Here is a 20,041-nt window from a genome sequence, read left to right on the forward strand (position 1 = left end):
GATTCTATTTAAAAATAAAAGCTACAAAGGAAATTATGAAGATTAAATGTTTAATCAAAACACATGGAGCTAGCTCTAAGGTTATTAGATGGCAACATGAACGTAAGTCACTTTTATATTTCATTTTCCCACATTTCTATCAGGGAAGATGGGACCTGGCTTCACCCGAAATCAATTGCAAATAGCCTCCTTTTTTACAAATAACAGTACCTAACAGCAGAAGGGACCACCTAAGAGCAGATTAAGTTGAGACTATCACCGTAATCTGGATGCTGCAAAGACATGATAAGTCAGAGCAAAACTCAGTGGAAGGTGAATGGATGTTTGTGAGTGTTGAAAAACTTAACCTGTAATAATGAGATGCAACAAATTTAATTTTAAAAAATTCTAGAAGACATGTTATTTTGTTAAGTCCCAAATGTTCCTCTTGACAGATTACATGAGCACACAACACGACAATATAAGATTACCGTCAGTAGGTTAAGCAGTTAACAGTATCACACGAACATGTATACAGAATGGAGAATATCGGCTGTCCCTTACTAACCGATATAACTGCATTACCCTGTAAATGTTAATTTTTAAAAAGCAATGAAACTCTTTATGTAGAATGCATGTTTCAATGACTGATTTGGAATATAGACTTGATCTAAAATGTTTACCAGGATATCATTACATTTTTAATTACTCAACTAGCCTTAGAGATTAGAGGCTAAACCAGGTAGAAAAAAAAATCTATTAAATAAGTGAAAAAACTGGTACTTACCATGAGATCTGGGAAACCGACAACAACCGTAGCATAACTATTCTCATCTGAGAGAATTCGGTTAGGAGAGGCAATCTTTTGTCCCACTGCTGAACTTAGATTTTCAGATGATAGTTGATCACTTGAAATTTTATGAGGTATGCTGAAATCTGTTTCTGAAGCGGCAAGAGAAACATTAGATACCATATGCCCCTAAAATGCTCCAGGAATTAATTTTTGCAAGATTTCATTTTTGCCAACTCTAACAGAGAAGCACAAGTTAAAAAAGAGAAAATTTAAATTATATTCATGGCCTTTTGTTTGAGAAAACTCAGTTTTTACATACAAGGCATCTTCTCTAAGTGACTGCAAGTATTTCCTGAATTCAAAATTTTATTAGCAATATATATTATTACTAATGGCACCCTGCAGGAATGATGTGAAACTAACCTATCCCAGTGTTGGTAAATGGTATATTTTAGATTTTTTCAATAAGCACTATTCACCCCCCAAAACTGTGGTGAATTAAGTAGATATCCCAATGGTCTGTGTAAAAAAAAAAAAAAAAAAAAAAGGAAAGATGCTACCCTAAAAGACTAATAGACTTGGCACCTAAATGTATATAAAAATTCTGATTTCTCGGTTAAAAAAATTCAATGACAGAACTTAAACAAATAGTAGATTCTCATTTATTGTTTCTGATGTAGTTACTAAGTTTTCTTTTTTGATATAAACTTAACATATGTTGATGTTGCTGCTCTAAAATGATTCTCAGGGACTGTGGGCATGTACCCATACAGTAACAAACACAAAGAACTTGGGATTTACCTTGTGTAACTCCGAATCCTGTGCTGGGCAGCTCCTCTTTCAACATGTACAACTGGCAAACCCCGCTGTCCTCAGATTCGATGTGTGCAGGCTTAGTTAAAAGATATTTCCTGTGAACAAACAAAACATCTAACTGAAAAGTTCTTTTTTAATAATTGTGAGTTCAGGCTATGAAAAATCAGAATTCTACCCCTTCCCCCCAAGCCTTCTTTTTTATATTTGGAGTAAAATTTGCAGTTCCCGAGTTACATCATGAATTAACCAATAACTTCTTAACACTGTGTACAGGGAGCAGTGCATAATAACAATGCACTAATAAATATGAACGAAAATCTAACACTTCCCATAAGGGGAAGGGCTGCAACAACAACAACAAAAACACCAAAAAACAAAACAAAACAAAAACAACAAATAAATAAATAAATAAAGCAATTCTAATAAGACACATCCCCTCACCCCTGTATCATGGGACCTGCTACTAATATGACTGATCAGCCAGTAAGTCAAGTGAAAGCTTGGTCTCTGATTTTTCACCAGCTGAGGGACAGAAGGCCTAACCATTGTAACTACTGTACTCCCCTTGATCTACTTATTTTTAAGATTTCTAAAATAGGGATGTATAAATAGGCAGAAATTCTTTGCAGCAGGCTACTTCTGCTTCTCACCTGAGGGGAAGAGATAGAGGTAATGCGTGAGGGAGAGGGACTCAAAATTTACTGTGCACCCTATTTATGCCAAGTGCATATAATATCCCTATCATCATCTATGCCAAGTGAATATAGTCCAGTGGTGGCAGGCAACACAAACATGAACATAGCTAAGAGCAACCAAGATAGAATGAAGAAGAAAACTTCTAAGGATGAATTCTGTGAAGTCCAAAAAGGCAACAGCTCTAGCACAGACTATGACCCTCTGAAGAGAGGACAAATCAAAAATCTATTCTGAAGCATCTCTAGTTTGAAAAGAATACAGTGAATTCTCAAGGTACTAATAGGAAAAATCCAAAGAAATGTGTATTATATATAAAAGTCATTATGTTTCTACTGTTCACCTCAATGTCATTCTCTGAAACACTTGTATGATTACCCTGTTGTGTGATATTTAATTCATTTTAATTTTCTCCCTCCCTTTCTTCTAACTTTCACCTATAGAAATGCCAAATTCAGAAACTGTGAAAAGGCAGACACTGGAAGACAGAACAGTAAGGATGCTGGATAAAGTGTAAGGATGCTGGGTCTGTAGATCCACCCACTGGTTTGTTCTGCTCTCCACCAGAAGCCACTTGTCCTCCGCTACAAGGAAGACTGTCTTGAGGCTGATGGGAAGTGAGATGGTGTGAGTTCGCCCTTCGAGAACATCCAGCACGGTCAGGCTGTTCCTGAAAGAGGAGAAGAAAACTATCTGAAAGGAAATAGTGAGGATAATGGTTGAGTAACAATGGCACAGGCCTTTCGTGACACTTCATGCAACCCTAAAGAGAATGTTTTCAAGACTAAATAATAATAAAGAAAAATGTTAATTGAGAAAACAGATCTACCAAACTCTAAATCTGTAGGGGTATGCATAAGAAGAAATAATGGACAGTGATAACTACCAAGCCGGTAGTGGTTGTATTGTGAAATTATGAGCACTGTCTTTTCTTAGGTCTGGATTTGAATGTTCTTGCAACGTAGGATGAGTTACCTTTACAAGAGAATATTTATAATGTGGTTATATTGGTTTTATAATAAGTATAATTAAATGAGGAAACAGAATGCACAAACTAAGGATCTCAGTTTAAATCTTCTATAGCAAAGAACTCACCCATTTTCTTTGTAGAATACTAGCCAGTTTTTGTGCGAAAATTCTTTACACATCTTATAAGTTTCCTAAGGACAAAACAAAACAAAATATTCACATTAAATGTGTGAGATGCAGTCATGTCTCTTCAGCTGCTTTTCCTTAAATAAAATTCTTCAACATGTAAAACATGCAATTCTGTGAGAAGCCGCCTCTTTATTTACTCCAAAAACTCTTATGGTGACGTGGGCTAAAATATATTTCAAAATTTATTGTGAACTATGTGCTAAAACATCTTTTGGAAAAAAATTTTAAAAAATAATGCCAAATACTAGTTAGAGATAAATATGCTATCTGGTGAGTAACTGTGGAATTTATACCATAATATAAACACACAGGAAATACTGCTTTTATAGATTTGGATGCATTTGTGCATTTCAAATATCTTTTTTTTTCATGGTCTTTTAAGACTTAAGTATGCTGTTTTGCAGGGCAGAAGGTAAGTCCTATTTTATATCCATTACCTTTCTCTGAATGGCAGAATACGTTCTCTTGGGTTGGCCTAAAACTCATTTACTAGTTTAATTTAGTTAATTAGTTCAAATGTTTGTTCATCCAGTAGGGGCACTCAGGTGTCATACTCATCAGTTTATCACATAGATCCAAAACATATACATATAACTCGGAAACAGTTCAGAGACTTCATGATTAGGAAGTTGTCATGAATCTAACACTCAAGAAGCTCATGAAGCTCTATCATTATTATAGCTCAGTCCTGACAAGTCTTTATGTGAGAACAACATATATAAAAAGAAGCTATTGGTGTTTAGTTATATGTTATCCATATCAATTTGTATTGCGTTAAAATCTACAAGGGCACAGTAAGAAAATTCTCTTGCACAGGAAATAAAAGGCACTGAGAAGAACAGGCTTGCATGCATCTTTAGGGTAGAAAACTACAGAAGTCCTCGGCAACTTGTTGGACAAGTTGGGTGTTCCTGACCTCTTCCTCCTTGTTCCACCAGGAAGATCTCTTAGGTGTAATCTCTTCGGAAGGGAGGATGAGGCGTCGAAGGGCTCGGCCAGTGGTGTCTAACAAGAAGATGACATTACTCTGGAAATAAAGAGAACAGTAAAAATAGCTCAAGATGCTGTTGCTGTTGTTATTGTTGTTTTAAGCAGCAGCCTCTTGACAACCCGGGAACAAAAGATACAGGGGTAAACCAAAAGGAAGATGGCGATATTGAAATACTTAGGAGACACCATAAAGATACTAAATGGTTTTCCTTCACACAGAATTTAAAGTACTAGACGGTTTCATAGAGATATTTAAATTACATAATGCAGAGGGAGTCTCTTTGAAGATTTTATCTTAAAACCATCCCCTTCTACATACAGACTATTTTAACCATGGTTCTGTTTTTTTTATATATTTGAAATTAAGAGGATTGATAATTTTTAAAATCCATTTACTTTCATAAAACTTACACTTTAAGAGTGTTTTGTTGAACATTGTCTTACACTGTGCATAATCAAATCTTGCTTATGCTTTGCACAAATCCAAATTTACTTCAGAAAATGTATACACGATAAATAGATGGGTTAGCAAGAAAATATCAGGATCTCAAGAACTTAATTCATAATGGGGGTGTCTTCATTTCAAAATTTGGTCAGCTTGAAGACCTCACAGTTGGTGCTATAATAATGTACAAATGAGAAATATCTTTCCAGCAGTATTAATCATAGTTTTGCAAATGAAGTAATCATCTCTCAGTAATTAGTGTTTTCTCAAGAAAAAAATTTAAATAAATCAAGCATTAAAATCAATGAACAGAAATACATGAATAGGAACTTAAAATTGAGAAAGTCAGAAAAGATTAAGTATTTTAAAGAGATGCTATGAGCTTGGCTTTTTTTTTTAGTTAAAATTTTAAAATGTTGCAAGATTAGACAAAAAAGTTTACAGGGCACCTAGGTGGCTCAGTTGGTTGAGCGTCTCACCCTTGGTCATGATCCCAGGGTCATGGGATTGAGCCCCATGTTGAACTCACACTGAACCACTGAGCATGGAGCCAGCTTAGGATTCTCTTTTCTCTCTCTCTCTTTCTCTCTCTCTCCCTCTCCCTTCTCCCTCACTCACACATGTTCTTTCTCTAAAATAAAGCAAAAATCAAAAAACTCCCCAAACCCTAAAAAGGTTTGCAAGAAGGCACCTGTATGCTGTTTGTCAGGCCTCATTGTTATGTAATTGTCTTTTTCTAGTTTTTGTTTAGTTTGTTTTAAATTTGAGGATCTTCAGACAAAGGGAAGAGAAAGAACAGCTGGGGAAATGTAGGGCTGTATCTGGACAAGAGAAAAACCTCCTACCGGGATGGAGAGGGATCTTATCATCCCATCTCTAACTGCAGGACTTTGAGAGAGAGAGATCCCATCTTTAACTCTGGGGCTTTCTTTGGACTGGGGCTGGATGCCCTATTCCCGCACCTGGGGACAGGGAAGTCCCCAGTAGGTTCAGTGGTAACTCAGGGGCACAGTCGGCATCAGGAGAAACCAGTCCCCTGCCCTGAAGTGCTGCGGCTTGCGGGATTACATTGTGGGCAGCATCATTAACTTGCACGGAGTGAGAGCTTGGAATGTGGCTGCGCATGGGGAACAGGAGATGGCCCACTTTGTCTGTGTCTGAGGCATAGTGAGGAAAGATCCAAAGGAGTGATTTGGACACCTGGTCTGTAGAGAAGGGACTGAGCCGGTGGCCATTTTTCTCCCCACAACCACCAAGGCGGGGCCTCAGGGATTGATCCTCAGGGCCCATAGTGGAGGCGGAACCACCTACACCAAACCACGCCCATCTGCACTGGGCAGGTGCTTCTCTACTGGAGCTGCAGAGATGCTGCTGACACAGACGGCCCCTCCTCCTGACCAGCGCTGCTGCAGTGCCTGGAGTAACTCTAGGTCAATTCTTGTTATCAAGGCATATTTTCCCTTTTCTCCTTATCTCTTCCCTCCTCTAGGCTGGTTACTCTGGTTACTGGTTTGCTTAAACAGACATATTTAATCCATCCTCTTGATGCATGTTCTACACCTCCTTCTTTCCTTCCTTTATCTCCCTCTGGAATAATCAGGCCATATCGTTTCTCTGGGTAACATCTTCATTTGTTTCTCCTCGCCTCCTTCTGTATTCTCCTTTTTCTCTCTCTGGATTAAGCCTTTCAGTCTCTCTGCCTGGTCAATGTTCATTTTCTCTTTCTCCCTGCCCCTGTCATTTCTCTCTTTGTATATGCTCTTCCATCAGTATCGCCTACACCCTGCTCTGTATTTGTAGCTAGGATTTCTGATTTTATGCTTTTAGACTGTCTTTTGTTTTTTGTTTGTTTTTGTCTGTTTGCTTATTTGTTTGTTTGTGTATTTGCATGTTCTCATTCTCTCTTTGTCTGTTTCCTTTCCATGGTGACTTCAAGGACCAAACCAAAGTACACATGATGGAGAGTCCAAAATACCACTATGAGTAGGGAAATAAAATAACCAAAGTCACAACAAAAGAGAGCAAGTGACACCCTTCAAAAAAACCTCCTGAACAGCCAGGCCTTGGACAGTGTATAAGCCTCCTTTAATACAGCAGTACTTGCAGGTGCAAAGCACATAAAAAACTTTTAAAACCTGCAAGAGATAGAAAGCTAGCCAAAATGATGAAATGGAAGAATTCTCGTCAGAACAAATTCCTGGAAGAAGTGACAGTTAAAGAATTAATCAAAACAGATATAAGCAACATAACAGAACAAGAATTTAGAATAATAGTCGTAAAATTAATCACTGGGCTTGAAAAAGGCATAGAAGACAGCAGAGACGCTACTGCTACAAAGATCATGGATCTTAAAATTAGTTATGATGAATTTAAAAAATGCTATAAATAAAGTACATAATAACATGGAGGTGGCCACTGCATGGACTGAAAAGCAGAGAGGAGAATAGGTGAATTAGAAGACACAATTATAGAAAAAGAGGAAGCCAAGAAAAAGAGAGATAAATTGATCCAGAAGCACGAAAGGAGAATTTGAGAACTGAGTGATGCAATCAAACAGAATAATATCTGTATCATAGGAATTCCAGAAGAATAAGAAGGGAAAGAAAGGGGCTGAAAGGTTACTTGAACATATTATAGCTGGAAACTTCCCTGACCTGGGGAAGGAAACAGACATTGAAATCCAAAAGGCACAGAGAACTCCCCTCAGACATAACGTGAATCAATCCTCTGGATGACATATCACAGCAAAACCAGCAAATACAAGGATAAAGAGAATTCTGAAACCAGCTAGGGATAAATGGGCCTTAACATACAATGGTAGATACATAAGGGTAGTAACAGTCCTATCTACTAAAACTTGACAAGGCTGGAAAGAAATGGCCGGAAATCTTCAATGTGATGAACAGGAAAAATATGCAGCCAAGAATCCTTTATCCAGCAAGGCTGTTATTCAGAATAGAAGAGACAGAGGTTTTTTCCAAACAAAAATGGAAGGAATTCATCACCACTAACCCAGCCCTACAAGAGATCCTAAGGGGAACTCTATGAGGGAAATTTTGCAAGTAACACAAAGGACCAGAGACATCACAACAAGCATGAATCCTACAGAGAACACAATGACTCTAAACCCATATTTTTCAATGATAACACTGAATGTAAATGGACTAAAAGCTCCAATCAAAAGACACAGGGTGTCAGAATGGATAAAAAAAAAACAAGACCCATCTATTTGCTGTCTACAAGAGACTCATTTTAGACCTGAGGACACCTTCAGATTGAAAGTCAGGGGATGGAGAAGCATCTATCATTCTACTGGAAGTCAAAAGAAAGCCAGAGTAGCCATACTTATATTGGACAAACTGGACTTTGAAGTAAAGGCAGTAACAAGAGATGAAGAAGGGCATTATATAATTACAGGGTCTATCCATCAGGAAGAGCTAACAATTATAAATCTCTATGCATCAAATTCAGGAGGACCCCAAAACATAAAACAATGAATCACAAACAAAAGCAGTCTTATAATGTGCTAATTGCAGGGGACTTAAATACTCCACTTACAGCAATGGATAGATCAACTAGACAGAAAATCACTAAAGAAAGAATTGCCCTGAATGACACATTGGATCAGATGGACTTGACAGACTTATTTAGAACTCTACATTGCAAATCTGTGGAATTCACTTTCAAGTGCACATGGTACATTCTCCAAGATAGATCACATACTGGTTCACAAAGGAGCCCTCAATAAATATCAAGGAATTGAGATCATACTATGTACACTTTCAGATCCTAATGCTATGAAACTTGAAATCAATCACAGGAAAAAGTCTGGAAAACTCCAAAAGCATGGAGATTAAAGAACACTCTACTAAAGAACGAATGGGCCAAACAGGCAATTAGAGAAGACATTTAAAAATATATGGAAACAAATGCAAATGAAAATACAACAATCCAAACTCTCCGGGATGCAGCAAAGGCAGTCCTAGGAGGAAAATACACTGCAATCCTGGCCTATCTCAAGAAACTAGAAAAAGCCCAAATACAAAATATAACAGCACACCTGAAGGAAGTAGAAGCAGAAGAGCAAAGACACCCCAAACCCAGCAGAAGAAGAGAAATAATAAAATCAGGGCAGAAATAAACAATAGAGAAGTCAAAAAATAGTTGAGCAGATAATGAAACCACGAGTTGGTTTTTTGAAAAAAGTAAATAAAATTGACAAACCTCAAGCCAGGCTTCTCAAAAAGAAAAGAGAAAGCACCCAAATAGATAAAATCACGAATGAAAATAGATTTATTACAACCAATCTCTAAGAAATACAAGCAATTATCAGGGAATACTATGACAAATTATACGCCAACAAACTGGACAACCTAGAAGAAATGGACAAATTCCTAAACACTCACACACTACCAAAACTCAAATGGGAAGAAATAGAAAATCCGAACAGACCCATAACTAGGGAAGAAATTGAATCAGTTATCAAAAATCTCCCAACAAATAAGAGCCCTGGACCAGATGGCTTCCCTGGGGAATTCTACTAGATATTTAAAACAAAATTAATACCCATTCTTCTCAAGCTCTTGCAAGAAACAGAAATGGAAGGAAAATTTCCGGACTCATTCTATGAAGCCAGCATCACTTTGATTCCCAAACCAGACAGAGACCCAGCAAAAAAAGAGAACTACAGGCTAATATCCCTGATGAATATGATGCAAATATCCTCAACAAAATCAAATTCAATAGCAAACAAAAAGAATTATTCACCATGATCAAGTAGGATTCATTCCTGGGTTGCAGGGCTGGTTCAATATTTGCAAATCAATTAATGTGATACATCATATTAACAAAAGAAAAGAATCATATGATCCTGTCGATAGATGCAGAAAAAGTATTTGACAAAATACAGCATCCTTTCTTAATAAAGACCTCGAGAAAGTCGGGATAGAAGGAACTTACTTAAACATCATAAAAGCCATTTATGAAATGCCCATAGCTAATGTCATCCTCAATGGGGAAAAACTGAGAGCTTTCTCCTTGAGATCAGGAACCATGACAGGGATGTCCATTCTCACCGCTGTTGTTTACCATAGTGCTGGAAGTCCTCGCATCACCAATCAGACAACAAAATGAAATAAAAAGCATCAGAATTGGCAAAGATGAAGTCAAACTTTCACTTTTCGCAGACAACATGATACTCTACATGGAAAAAGCAACAGACTCCACCAGAAGTCTGCTAGAACTGATCCATAAATTCAGTAAAGTCTCAGGGTACAAAATCAACGTAAAGAGGGGCGCCTGGGTGGCTTAGTCGGTTAGGCGTCTGACTTTCACTTGGGTCATGATCTCGCGGTTCGTGGGTTCGAGCCCCGCATCGGGCTCGGTGCTGACTGCCAGCTCAGAGCCTGGAGCCTATTTCAGAGTCTGTGTCTCCCTCTCTCTCTGACCCTCCCCTGCTCACGCTGTCTCTCTCTCTCTCCTAGAAATAAAAAATATTAAAAAAAAAAATCAACGTATAGATATTGGTTGCATTTTTATACACCAATAATGAGAAATCAAGAAATTGATCCCATTCACAACTGCACCAAAAACCTAAAATTACCTAGGAATAAACCTAACCAATGATATAAAAGATCTGTATGCTGAAAACTATAGAAAACTTATGAAGGAAATCGAAGAAGATCCAAAGAAATGGAAAAACATTCCATGCTCATGGATTGGAAGAATAAATATTGTTAAAATGTCAATACTACCCAAAGCAATCTACACATTCAATGCAATCTCAATCAAAACCACACCAGCATTCTTCTCACATATAGAACAAACAACCCTAAAATTTGCATGGAACCACAAAAGCCCCCGAATAGCCAAAGTAATATTGAAGAAGAATACCAAAACAGGAGGCATCACAATCCCAGAGTTTAGCCTCTACTACAAAGTGGAAATCATCAATACACTATGGTACTGGCACAAAAAGAGACACATAGACCAATGGAATAGAATAGAGAATCCAGGATTGGACCCACAAATGTATAGCCAACTAATCTTTGACATAGCAGGAAAGAGCATCGAATGGAAAAATGACAATCTCTTTAACAAATGGTGCTGGGAGAACTGGACAGCAACATGCAGAAGAATGAAACTAGGCCACTTTCTTACACCATACCCAAATGTAAACTCAATATGGATGAAGGACCTGAATGTGAGGCAGGAAACAATCAAAACTCTAGAGGAGAAAGCAGGCAACAACCTCCTTGACCTCAGCCGCAGCAATTTCTTACTTGACACATCCCAAAGGCAAGGGAATAAAAAGCAAAAAAGAACTAATAGGACCTCATCAAGATAAAAAGATACTGAACAGCAAAGGAAACAATCAAAAAAACTAATAGGCAACTGATGGAATGGGAAAAGATAGTTGCAAATGACATAACAGATAAAGGGCTAGTATCCAAAATCTATAAAGCACTCCCTAAATTCCATACCTGAAAAACAAATAATCCAGTGAAGAAATGGGCAGAAGACATGAACAGACACTTCTCCAAAGAGGTCATACAGATGGCCAACAGACACATGAAATGATGCTCAGTGTCCCTCATCATCAGGGAAATACAAATCAAAACCACACTGAGATACCACCTCGCGCAGGTCAGAGTGGCTAAAATGAACACATCAGGAGACAATGGATGCTGGCGAGGATGTGGAGAAACGGGCACCCTCCTACACTGTTGGTGGGAATGTAAACTGGTGCAGCCCCTCTGGAAAACAGCGCGGAGGTTCCTCAAAAAATTAACAATAGAACTCCCGTATGACCCAGCAATACCACTGCTAGGAATTTACCCAAAGGATACAGGAATGCTGATGTATAGGGGCACATGTACCCCAATGTTCATAGCAGCACTCTCAACAATAGCCAAAACATGGAAAGAGCCTAAGTGTCCATCAACTGACAAATGGTTCATCTATACAATGGAATACTACATGGCAATGAGCAAGAATGAAATCTGGCCATTTGTAGCAACATGGATGGACCTTGTGAGTATTATGCTAAGCGAAATAAATCAGGCATAAAAGGACAGATACCATATGTTTGCATGTATACGCAGATTAGGAGGAACTTAATGGAGGACCATGGGGGAGGAGAAGGGGAAAAATAGTTGGGGAGAGGGAGGGAGGCAAACCATGAGAGACTCTCGAATGCTGAGGACAAACTGAGGGCTGATGGGAGTGGGGGAGAGGGGAAGGGGGGTGATGGGCATGGAGGAGGGCACGTGTGGGGATGAGCACTGGGTGTTATGTGGAAACCAACTTGACAATAAACTATGTTAAAAAATAATAAATTTGAGCTTCCTCCAGCTATCCTAACCCTTATGAACTTTTCATTTCAAAAACTTTCTTTGGGGAAAATGAAGTCATAAAACACCAAAAGAATTACTGTATAGTCTGTGAAATATAGGAGACAAAATAAGAAATGTTTGTTGACTTGTATGTTAGTATTTAGTGAGCAGCTTATATTTAAAGCACAAAGGAGAACACATAATGAATTAACTATGACCCTTGCCCTCTCTTATGTAGTCCAGTTAGAAATCAAAAGAAAGGCAAAAAGACTGATGATGTGCATTGAGGAGGCCCTTGTTTGGATGAGCACCGGGTGTTGTATGTAAGGAATGAATCATGGGAATCTACCCCCAAATCTAAGAGCACGCTGTACACACTGTATGTTAGCCAACTTATATTCATATTTAAAAAAAGAAAAAGAAGGGCAAAAAGATTGATGATTCATCTGCTAATCTGGGGCCTCATAGTGTGGCTTCAAGTGTATTTTACTAGCAAATTGTACTGAAGTGTTCAAAAATTAAAGTAATGTTTGTACCACATAGTTTCCTTCACTGAATCTTGGCTGTATTAAAAAATTCTATTAAGCATGTTGACAGAGCTTAAACTTCTCCACAAACATCACTTTTAGAATGCATCATTGGTATGACAGGCACTTCTCCATTCAGAATGTGTGTTACTGATATTCTTTTAAAATCATCATTTCAGGGGCGCCTGGGTGGCTCAGTCGGTTAAGTGTCCAACTTCAGCTCAGGTCATGATCTCACGGTTTGTGGGTTCGAGCCCCGCATCAGGCTCTGTGCTGACAGCTAGCTCAGAGCCTGGAGCCTGTTTCAGATTCTGTGTCTCCCTCTCTCTCTGACCCTCCCCTGCTCATGCTATCTCTCTCTCAAAAATAAATAAAACATTAAAAATAAAATAAAATAAAATCATCATTTCATATGAGGCGTATTATTTCTGGCTTTTGAAAGTTTGAAAAGGATGGCAGTACCTTAAAGTTTTTAAGGTATCTTACAGTATCTTAAAGTTACTTAAGAAAATGTTTAATTAACATACTCAAAATTGATGGCCTCCATTCCAGATTAAATCTTTTTTTTGAGAAAGTATTTTTTTAAAGGAGAAACTCTTGTCTGATAAATATGAGTAACATTAACATGAATTCTTAGTGCTTTAGTAGTTTGGGATATTAACTTTTCTAGGCAAAAGAAAGTTCTAAAAATAATGTTTGATTTCAAAATACAATTACAGAAGAATAAGCAGATGATTAAACAGATATGATTAAGCAGAAAACTAAGTATAGTTTTGCAGTTTTCTTCCTTTTAGGGTCTAATACTTATATACTCATAACTTGCCATTAGCAAGGTGAAAAGTTGTACCTTTCTGAATGACAGTAAGCATATATGCATTTGCAGCCATTGTTTTATTTAGAATTAGTTTTAGAAGTGATTGGCAACATGAAGGAGTTCTGTTGCTCCATCCTTTTGGATGTTAATGGTTTCCTTCTGTAAATGACTAATGATATATTCTAAGTTTAAAAATAGGATTTTGCGTCACATATGGGTACATGTAACTGTGGCTTTAGCTCCTTTAAGGGGGGCTGGGAGATGAAGTAAATGAGCAATTTTATTATATTTGTATCTGACTGGGAGAAAAATAACCTCTGGATGACCTCAATGTCCTAAAGCCTGAAATTCTAAACTTTGTACAGAGGTAATAAGTAATGGCAGGAGAGGGGGAAGGGTGGAGGGTCTTTATTTTTAGGCATGGCAACGCTTCCCTTTCCTCACTTAAGGTTTTATTTTAGCAAGGAAGCTTTGAACGACTTCTTTTACCAGGGAAATGCATCCACAGCAAGCTTTATAGACACGGGATAGTGGAAGTGGAACTAATTAATACCAGTGCTTCTTGGCAATATTTTAGCTCTGCTCTCAGTGAGGGCAGGATGGGGAAGAAGGAATTGATGGCAGTGAATGCATTTGTCATTCGATTAGCATTATTTATCATTTGTTACATTTTACAGATGCATGCTGTTCCTTTGAAACTAAAGAGGTCTTACCTCCTAACGGTCTTTTTTTTTTTTTTAAATATAATTCACTGTCAAATTGGCTTCCATATGACACTCAGTGCTCATCCCAGCAAGTGTTCTCCTCTAACAGGGTCTTAGTATTCAAATGGATGGCTAAGATACCCTCTTTGGGAAAAGAAGAGGCAGTTCAGAGGAATCAGTGTTAAGTATTCCTACAAACTATGCATGTCTGTTCAGGGTGCTGAGGTAGCTTTTTAGAAAACTGTTCAGGCTGTGGTCAAAAGGACATGTCAGAATGCCAGGAGACAAAGTGCTGGCCATGGCAGTTAAGCAGCTCTTTACACTGAACAGAGTATTAATCAGCAATGTTGCCAACTAATTGGATTTTTTGAGAAGATAAAATACTTGCTAAGAATCTAAAAATCTAGTACTTTCCAAGAATTGGTGTATGTAAAATTGGAAGTTAATTTGACAGCTGAAAATCTGGCAGGATTGTTTGAATAAATACTCCAAATTTAGATTCTTATTCAAATTTGATTGGCTTACTAAATTAAAAATCACCAAGATAGCATGTGCTTTTTATTTTTTATGACAGATTCTTCTTATTGTAGAATTCAATTCAATGTCACTAATATTTTATTAGAAACCTATAACACAAGGGGCGCCTGGGTGGCTTAGTTGGTTAAACATCCATCTCTTAGTTTTGGCTCAGGTCATGATCTCATGATTTGTGTGTTTAAGCCCCACATCAGGCTCTGCACTGACAGTGCAGGGACTGCTTGGGATTCTCTTTCTGCTCCTCCCTCACTCATGCTGTCTCTCACTCTCTCAAAATAAATAAGTAAACTTAAAAAAAAAAAAAACCTATAAAGCAAAACCCTTATTCCATGTGATGGATGAAACTTTTATAAGCAGTATGTGGATATTTATAAACTCTGCTTGTAGGAAAATGTGTAAATGAAAAAAAAGTGAAAATCTGAAAAAACTTAACTCAGACTTTATGATAATTATTTACACAAGGCCTAAAGTTAAAGTTACTTATTTACTCAGTGAAACACTGACATGCTATTTATGCAACATTTCCTCTTGATTAGACACAGTCTAAAAGTATTGTTTCTTGGTAACACTCTGTTCTTCTAGTGACTTTAAATACTTGCAAATAGTGACACTGTATTTCTTCAATATTTTCCTACTATGAATGCTTTTTAATATTTCATACTATTCTTTCCCTCAAGTAGCTGTAGTGAGCGAGAAGGTGGATGGAGTTTAATTCTGGTGGGGCCAATCCAATCTGGTTTGAATCTCAGTTCTTTCACGTATCTACTGGGCAGGTTATCTAGACTCTCTGAGCCTCCATTCCCGCACATGTAAATCTGGCTAACCGCTACCTCCATGGGCCACTGGAAGAACAGCATGGATGATGTATGTAATCTTTATTTGGCACATTGCCAGCATTAAATAATTGTTCCTTCTGTTTGCGAGGTTCATCACTTAGTTTTCTGGAATACCACACTCCCTGCTCTGTCCACCTACTTCACTGGCCATTCATCTTCAGTCCTCTTGGCTGATTCTCCTGTATCTCTCTGATTTCTTAATAGTTCATTGCCCCAGGGCATGGACTTCTCTACCCACACTCATTCCCTTGTGACCTCTTTCAGCCTCATGGTTTTGAATAACATGTATATGCCAAGACTTCCAAATGTTCTGATCTCTCCCCTGAACTCCAGACTCATCTGCTGGGATGTCAACAGGCATCTCACATTTAATCAAAGGTCTACTCCCTCCCAAATTAATTCCTCATCGTAGTTGATGGTGACTCTATCCTTTCAGCTCTCGTGCCCTTGACCTTGAAGTCAAGGTCTCAAACCATGTATCTGATCTGTTAGGAAATTCTGTTGGTTCTACCTTCAAAATATATCCAGAATCCATTGTTACTTACAACCTCCATCTTCTAAACTGCAATTACTTCTTGTTGAATCACTGCAAAAATTTCTTTACTCGTCTCCTTCATTCTGCCTTAACACCTACTATTTGCTGCAGAGGAGCCAGAGAAATCCTTTAAATATGTAAGTCAGGTCATGCTACTCCCCTGCTTGAAAGGCTCTAACACCTTCCTCTTCCACCCACGGTCAGGGCCCAGGACATTACAATGGTCTACAAGGCTCTGCACAGTCTGCTTCCTCGCCCCCTGCACCACATCCCTGCTACAACCAGCTGAGTCACCCGTGATCTCACCTCCTTGTCCTCTCCCCCTCGCTCCATCTTCCCCACCACACTACTTTAAAGATGGAACAAAAGCATGTTCCAGCCTCTGGGCCTCTCCCTGGAACACCCATATTTTAGATAGCTGTTCTCTCCCTCACTAGTAGGGATGGTTAGAACTTGAGCTTCATTACCTACCAAAGGAGTTCAGTGTAGTCTTGCAATGAACTGAAGGTCCTCAAAATTCATATGTTGAAATCCTAAACCCTGGTGTATTAGGAGGTAGGGGGTCTATGGGAGGTGATTAGGTCATTAGGGTGGAGTCCTCCTGAATGAGGTCAGTGGTCTCATAAATGAGATGCCAAGGTGATCCCTTGCTATTTATGTCACGTGAGGTTACAGTGAACAGACAGCTGTCTAGCAAGTGAGTTCTCACTAGACTCCAGACCCAGATTTGCTCGTTCTTGATCTTGGACATCCCTGCCTCCAGAACTATGAGAAATAAATCTCTGTTGTTTATAAGCTACCTAGTCTATGCTACTTGTGTTATAGTAGCCCGAACAGACTAAGACAAATCCATTCACTATATTTTTATGACTGTGTCTACATTAAGAATGCCATTCAGGTTTCAAATAAAATGTCATCTCCTAAGGGGAGCTCCCCTTCATACTGTTGCTTCCACCTTCCACTTCCTCCTACTTCACCCCTATCACTCCCCAGGATGTTATCTTGTTTCTATACAGCACTTATCACTGCCTGAAATCAGCATATTTATTTGTTGGCTTACTTTGTTGTCTATCTCCCCAAAGAGAATGCCAGCTTCACAACAAAGAATTATCTGGCCTCAAATGTCATTAGTGCTGAGGCTGAGAACTTACATGCTTCCAGAATTACAGGTCATGTTGAAGTCTCTGTAGAGAGGAAGATATTATTAGCCTGCCTTTACAGTACTGACAAAATAGAGCTCCAATCCCTCCTTGATCTTTATGAAGGCACGTATTTTCACTTGCAGGTGTGAATCACCTTTACCTTTTCCTTCACACAGCTTAGTCTTGGTGTAATTGTGCCATGTGAGTAGCCTGGGGTGCCTTACCTGCTGCTCGTGGAGAATCACTTGACTCTTGAGGGGATTTCCCAGTGGTGCCACTGTCACAAATGGGTGCCAAACTCTACTGGCCATTCTTGGGAAGATGTCAGAAAAGTCCACCATGTAGCCACTTTTCCCCGTCATATTCAGAAAATATAAGGTGATGGGATTGCATGCAACTACATACAGGGTATTTTCCTCACTTTCTGTAATGACAAAAAGGTGTTAACTTTGCGATCTGCAGATTTTATGACTGGTCCAGAGGTTCAGGAAAATCTGAATTATGAGACTGAGCACACAGTTGGAACTCCGCGGGAGATCTGCAGATAGACTGATTAGAATATACACATATTATGTATGTATGTGTATATATATATAAATTCACTTTGATTCTAGCCACCCCCCCAAAAAATGCTCTTTTCTCCCACAAATACTGAAGGGGTATAAAAACAATAAAAACTCTAGTTTGCATATGTGGGCAATACTAAAACAGAGAGTTCAATTATAGAAAGGGCAGCATTTCTGTTACGGGCCAATTCTGACTGACGGTGGCTGCCTGGAATGTTGTTCTGAGAACCATGAGGCCAGGAGAAGGCTGGACCAGAAAAGCGCTCCTGGTTAGCGATGCCTTCCACTGGCATGGGCCAGAGGATCACAGCATACTTATTTATGATCCCAAAAGATGAGACAAGAGCCAAAGTTTAAACTTTATCCATAAAATCCATATTTATTCTCTACTGTGAATGTAAAACATCTTGATAAGAGGACCAGTCTGTTACCAAAAAAAACCTCTGTAAATATATATTAAAACAAGTTTTTCCCTCATGTTTACTTATTTTGAGTGGTGGGGGGGGAGGAGCAGAGAGAGGGAGAGAGAGAATATTAAGCAGGCTCCACTCTGTCAGCACACAGCCCGATGTGGGGCTTGAACTCATGAATCCTGAGATCATGACCTGAGCCAAAATTGAGAGTCAGACCGTTAGCTGAGCCACCCAGGTTCCCCAAAACCCTGTATATTTTTATAAAAATTTTTATATGTTTTATTTATTTTTGAGAGAGAGATAGAGAGAGCCTGAACAGGGGAGGATCAGAGAGAGAGAGAGAGAGAGCGAGAGACACACACACACACACACACACACACACACACACAACCTGAAGACAGGCTCCAGGCCCTGAGCTAGCTGTCAGCACAGAGCCCGATGTGGGACTCGAACCCATGAACCGTGAGATCATGACCTGAGCTGAAGTTGGACGCTTAACCGACTGAGCCACCCAGCTGCCCCAAAAACCCGGTATATTTTTAAAGTGCATATTTTTATTCTACAAAGCTGATTTGGGGAATAAATAATATTCATAGAACTTAAATGAACAAAAACTTGCTTCTGTATTTTCCCCTCAACAATCCCCATCCGAGGTAAGTTAGACTCTTTCCCTTTCTTCTGTCATCACCTCTGTTTAATAGGACCTTAGGACCTGCCTTTGATTGAAAGCTTCTGCCAAAAAGTACCCAGGGTACATTCTATGAGTCAGTAGGAAATGGCAGCAGTCCAGAAGTGTAGATGCCAAAAATTCACGTCCTTTATTTGCCATTCTTTACAATAAATGTAATGACTGCAAAGCACTCCAGCTGTGCTTTGGTGGTTCACGCCATCATCAAACTGGAATCCCAGCCCCCAAATCCAATGTTTCTCTTTTTCTTATCCCTTCTATTTTTAGCACATGTCTGGGTATGTTTAACTTTGCGCTACAATTGTAATGAGAAACAGACATATGCATACAAACTTAGCAGTGCTTCTGTGGATCCCACAATAGTATTTTGTTAGGTTGTTATAGGAAATTAGTTTTAAATTACACATAATTACCATCCAATCCGAAAATGACACAGTTACTGAGTCCATCATAGACTTTTTGATGTCTAGAGATTCTTTTAATCCCTCTTTTAAAAAAAAGTCAGTATAGGAAGGAAAAATCAAAAGAAATAAATTGACATACCATGTGATGTAGCAATGTCACAGATTAAGTTAATTTCATCCAATGGTAATTTGCAGGAGGCACATTCTTCAGTGAAGGTTTGGAATCTTTCTTCATATCTTTCTATTGGATACTCCTGTATGTTTATAAGTGCTGGACCCTAGAATAAAGTAGTTGTCTGAGTTAAGAAATTTGGGTAGTTAACCAAAATGTAGAAAAACTAAAGTTCTTCTAAAATGTAAAGTTAAATCCAAATACTCAACATCTTGATACATCTATTCTTATTTTACTGTCATGGTACCTATAACAATAATAATAGCACATACTTGGATTTATAAATGCTTTCATTTGTACTATCCTAATTTCTCACTTTCTTTTCTTTTTACTCACAAGATACACAAGATGTAAAACCCCATAGAAGTTCTGATTATTCGTTCCTAAACAATGGTCAAGTTTTGAACTCCAAGTACTGGTACCCAGGGCTGTCCAAACCAAGAAAATAATCTGTAAATGTATGAATGATGTATGAATTAGGGAACTATATGATAT

At 38.5% G+C, this 20,041-nt stretch overlaps 1 protein-coding gene across 4 annotated transcripts in view; it reads right to left on the bottom strand.

Moving 5' to 3' along the window:
* VWA8 (von Willebrand factor A domain containing 8) overlaps window positions 1-20,041 on the bottom strand; it is a 349,620-nt gene that overhangs the window by 113,003 nt on the left and 216,576 nt on the right. For all 4 annotated transcript variants that reach the window (XR_005532644.1, XM_039257082.1, XM_039257083.1 and 1 more), the window contains exons 28-34: window positions 19,514-19,652; window positions 17,528-17,727; window positions 4,356-4,466; window positions 3,377-3,441; window positions 2,826-2,951; window positions 1,574-1,683; window positions 767-921 (exon numbers count right to left, since the gene is read on the bottom strand). Coding sequence is in view for 3 of the 4 variants with exons in the window: in XM_039257082.1 (XP_039113013.1) it covers window positions 767-921; window positions 1,574-1,683; window positions 2,826-2,951; window positions 3,377-3,441; window positions 4,356-4,466; window positions 17,528-17,727; window positions 19,514-19,652 (906 nt within the window). In the remaining variant the exon portion in view is untranslated. The remainder of the gene's footprint in view (window positions 1-766; window positions 922-1,573; window positions 1,684-2,825; window positions 2,952-3,376; window positions 3,442-4,355; window positions 4,467-17,527; window positions 17,728-19,513; window positions 19,653-20,041) is intronic.

This window comes from Hyaena hyaena, unplaced genomic scaffold (genome assembly GCF_003009895.1).
Source record: "Hyaena hyaena isolate Hyena2069 unplaced genomic scaffold, ASM300989v1 scaffold_598, whole genome shotgun sequence".
Taxonomy (NCBI): domain Eukaryota; kingdom Metazoa; phylum Chordata; class Mammalia; order Carnivora; family Hyaenidae; genus Hyaena; species Hyaena hyaena.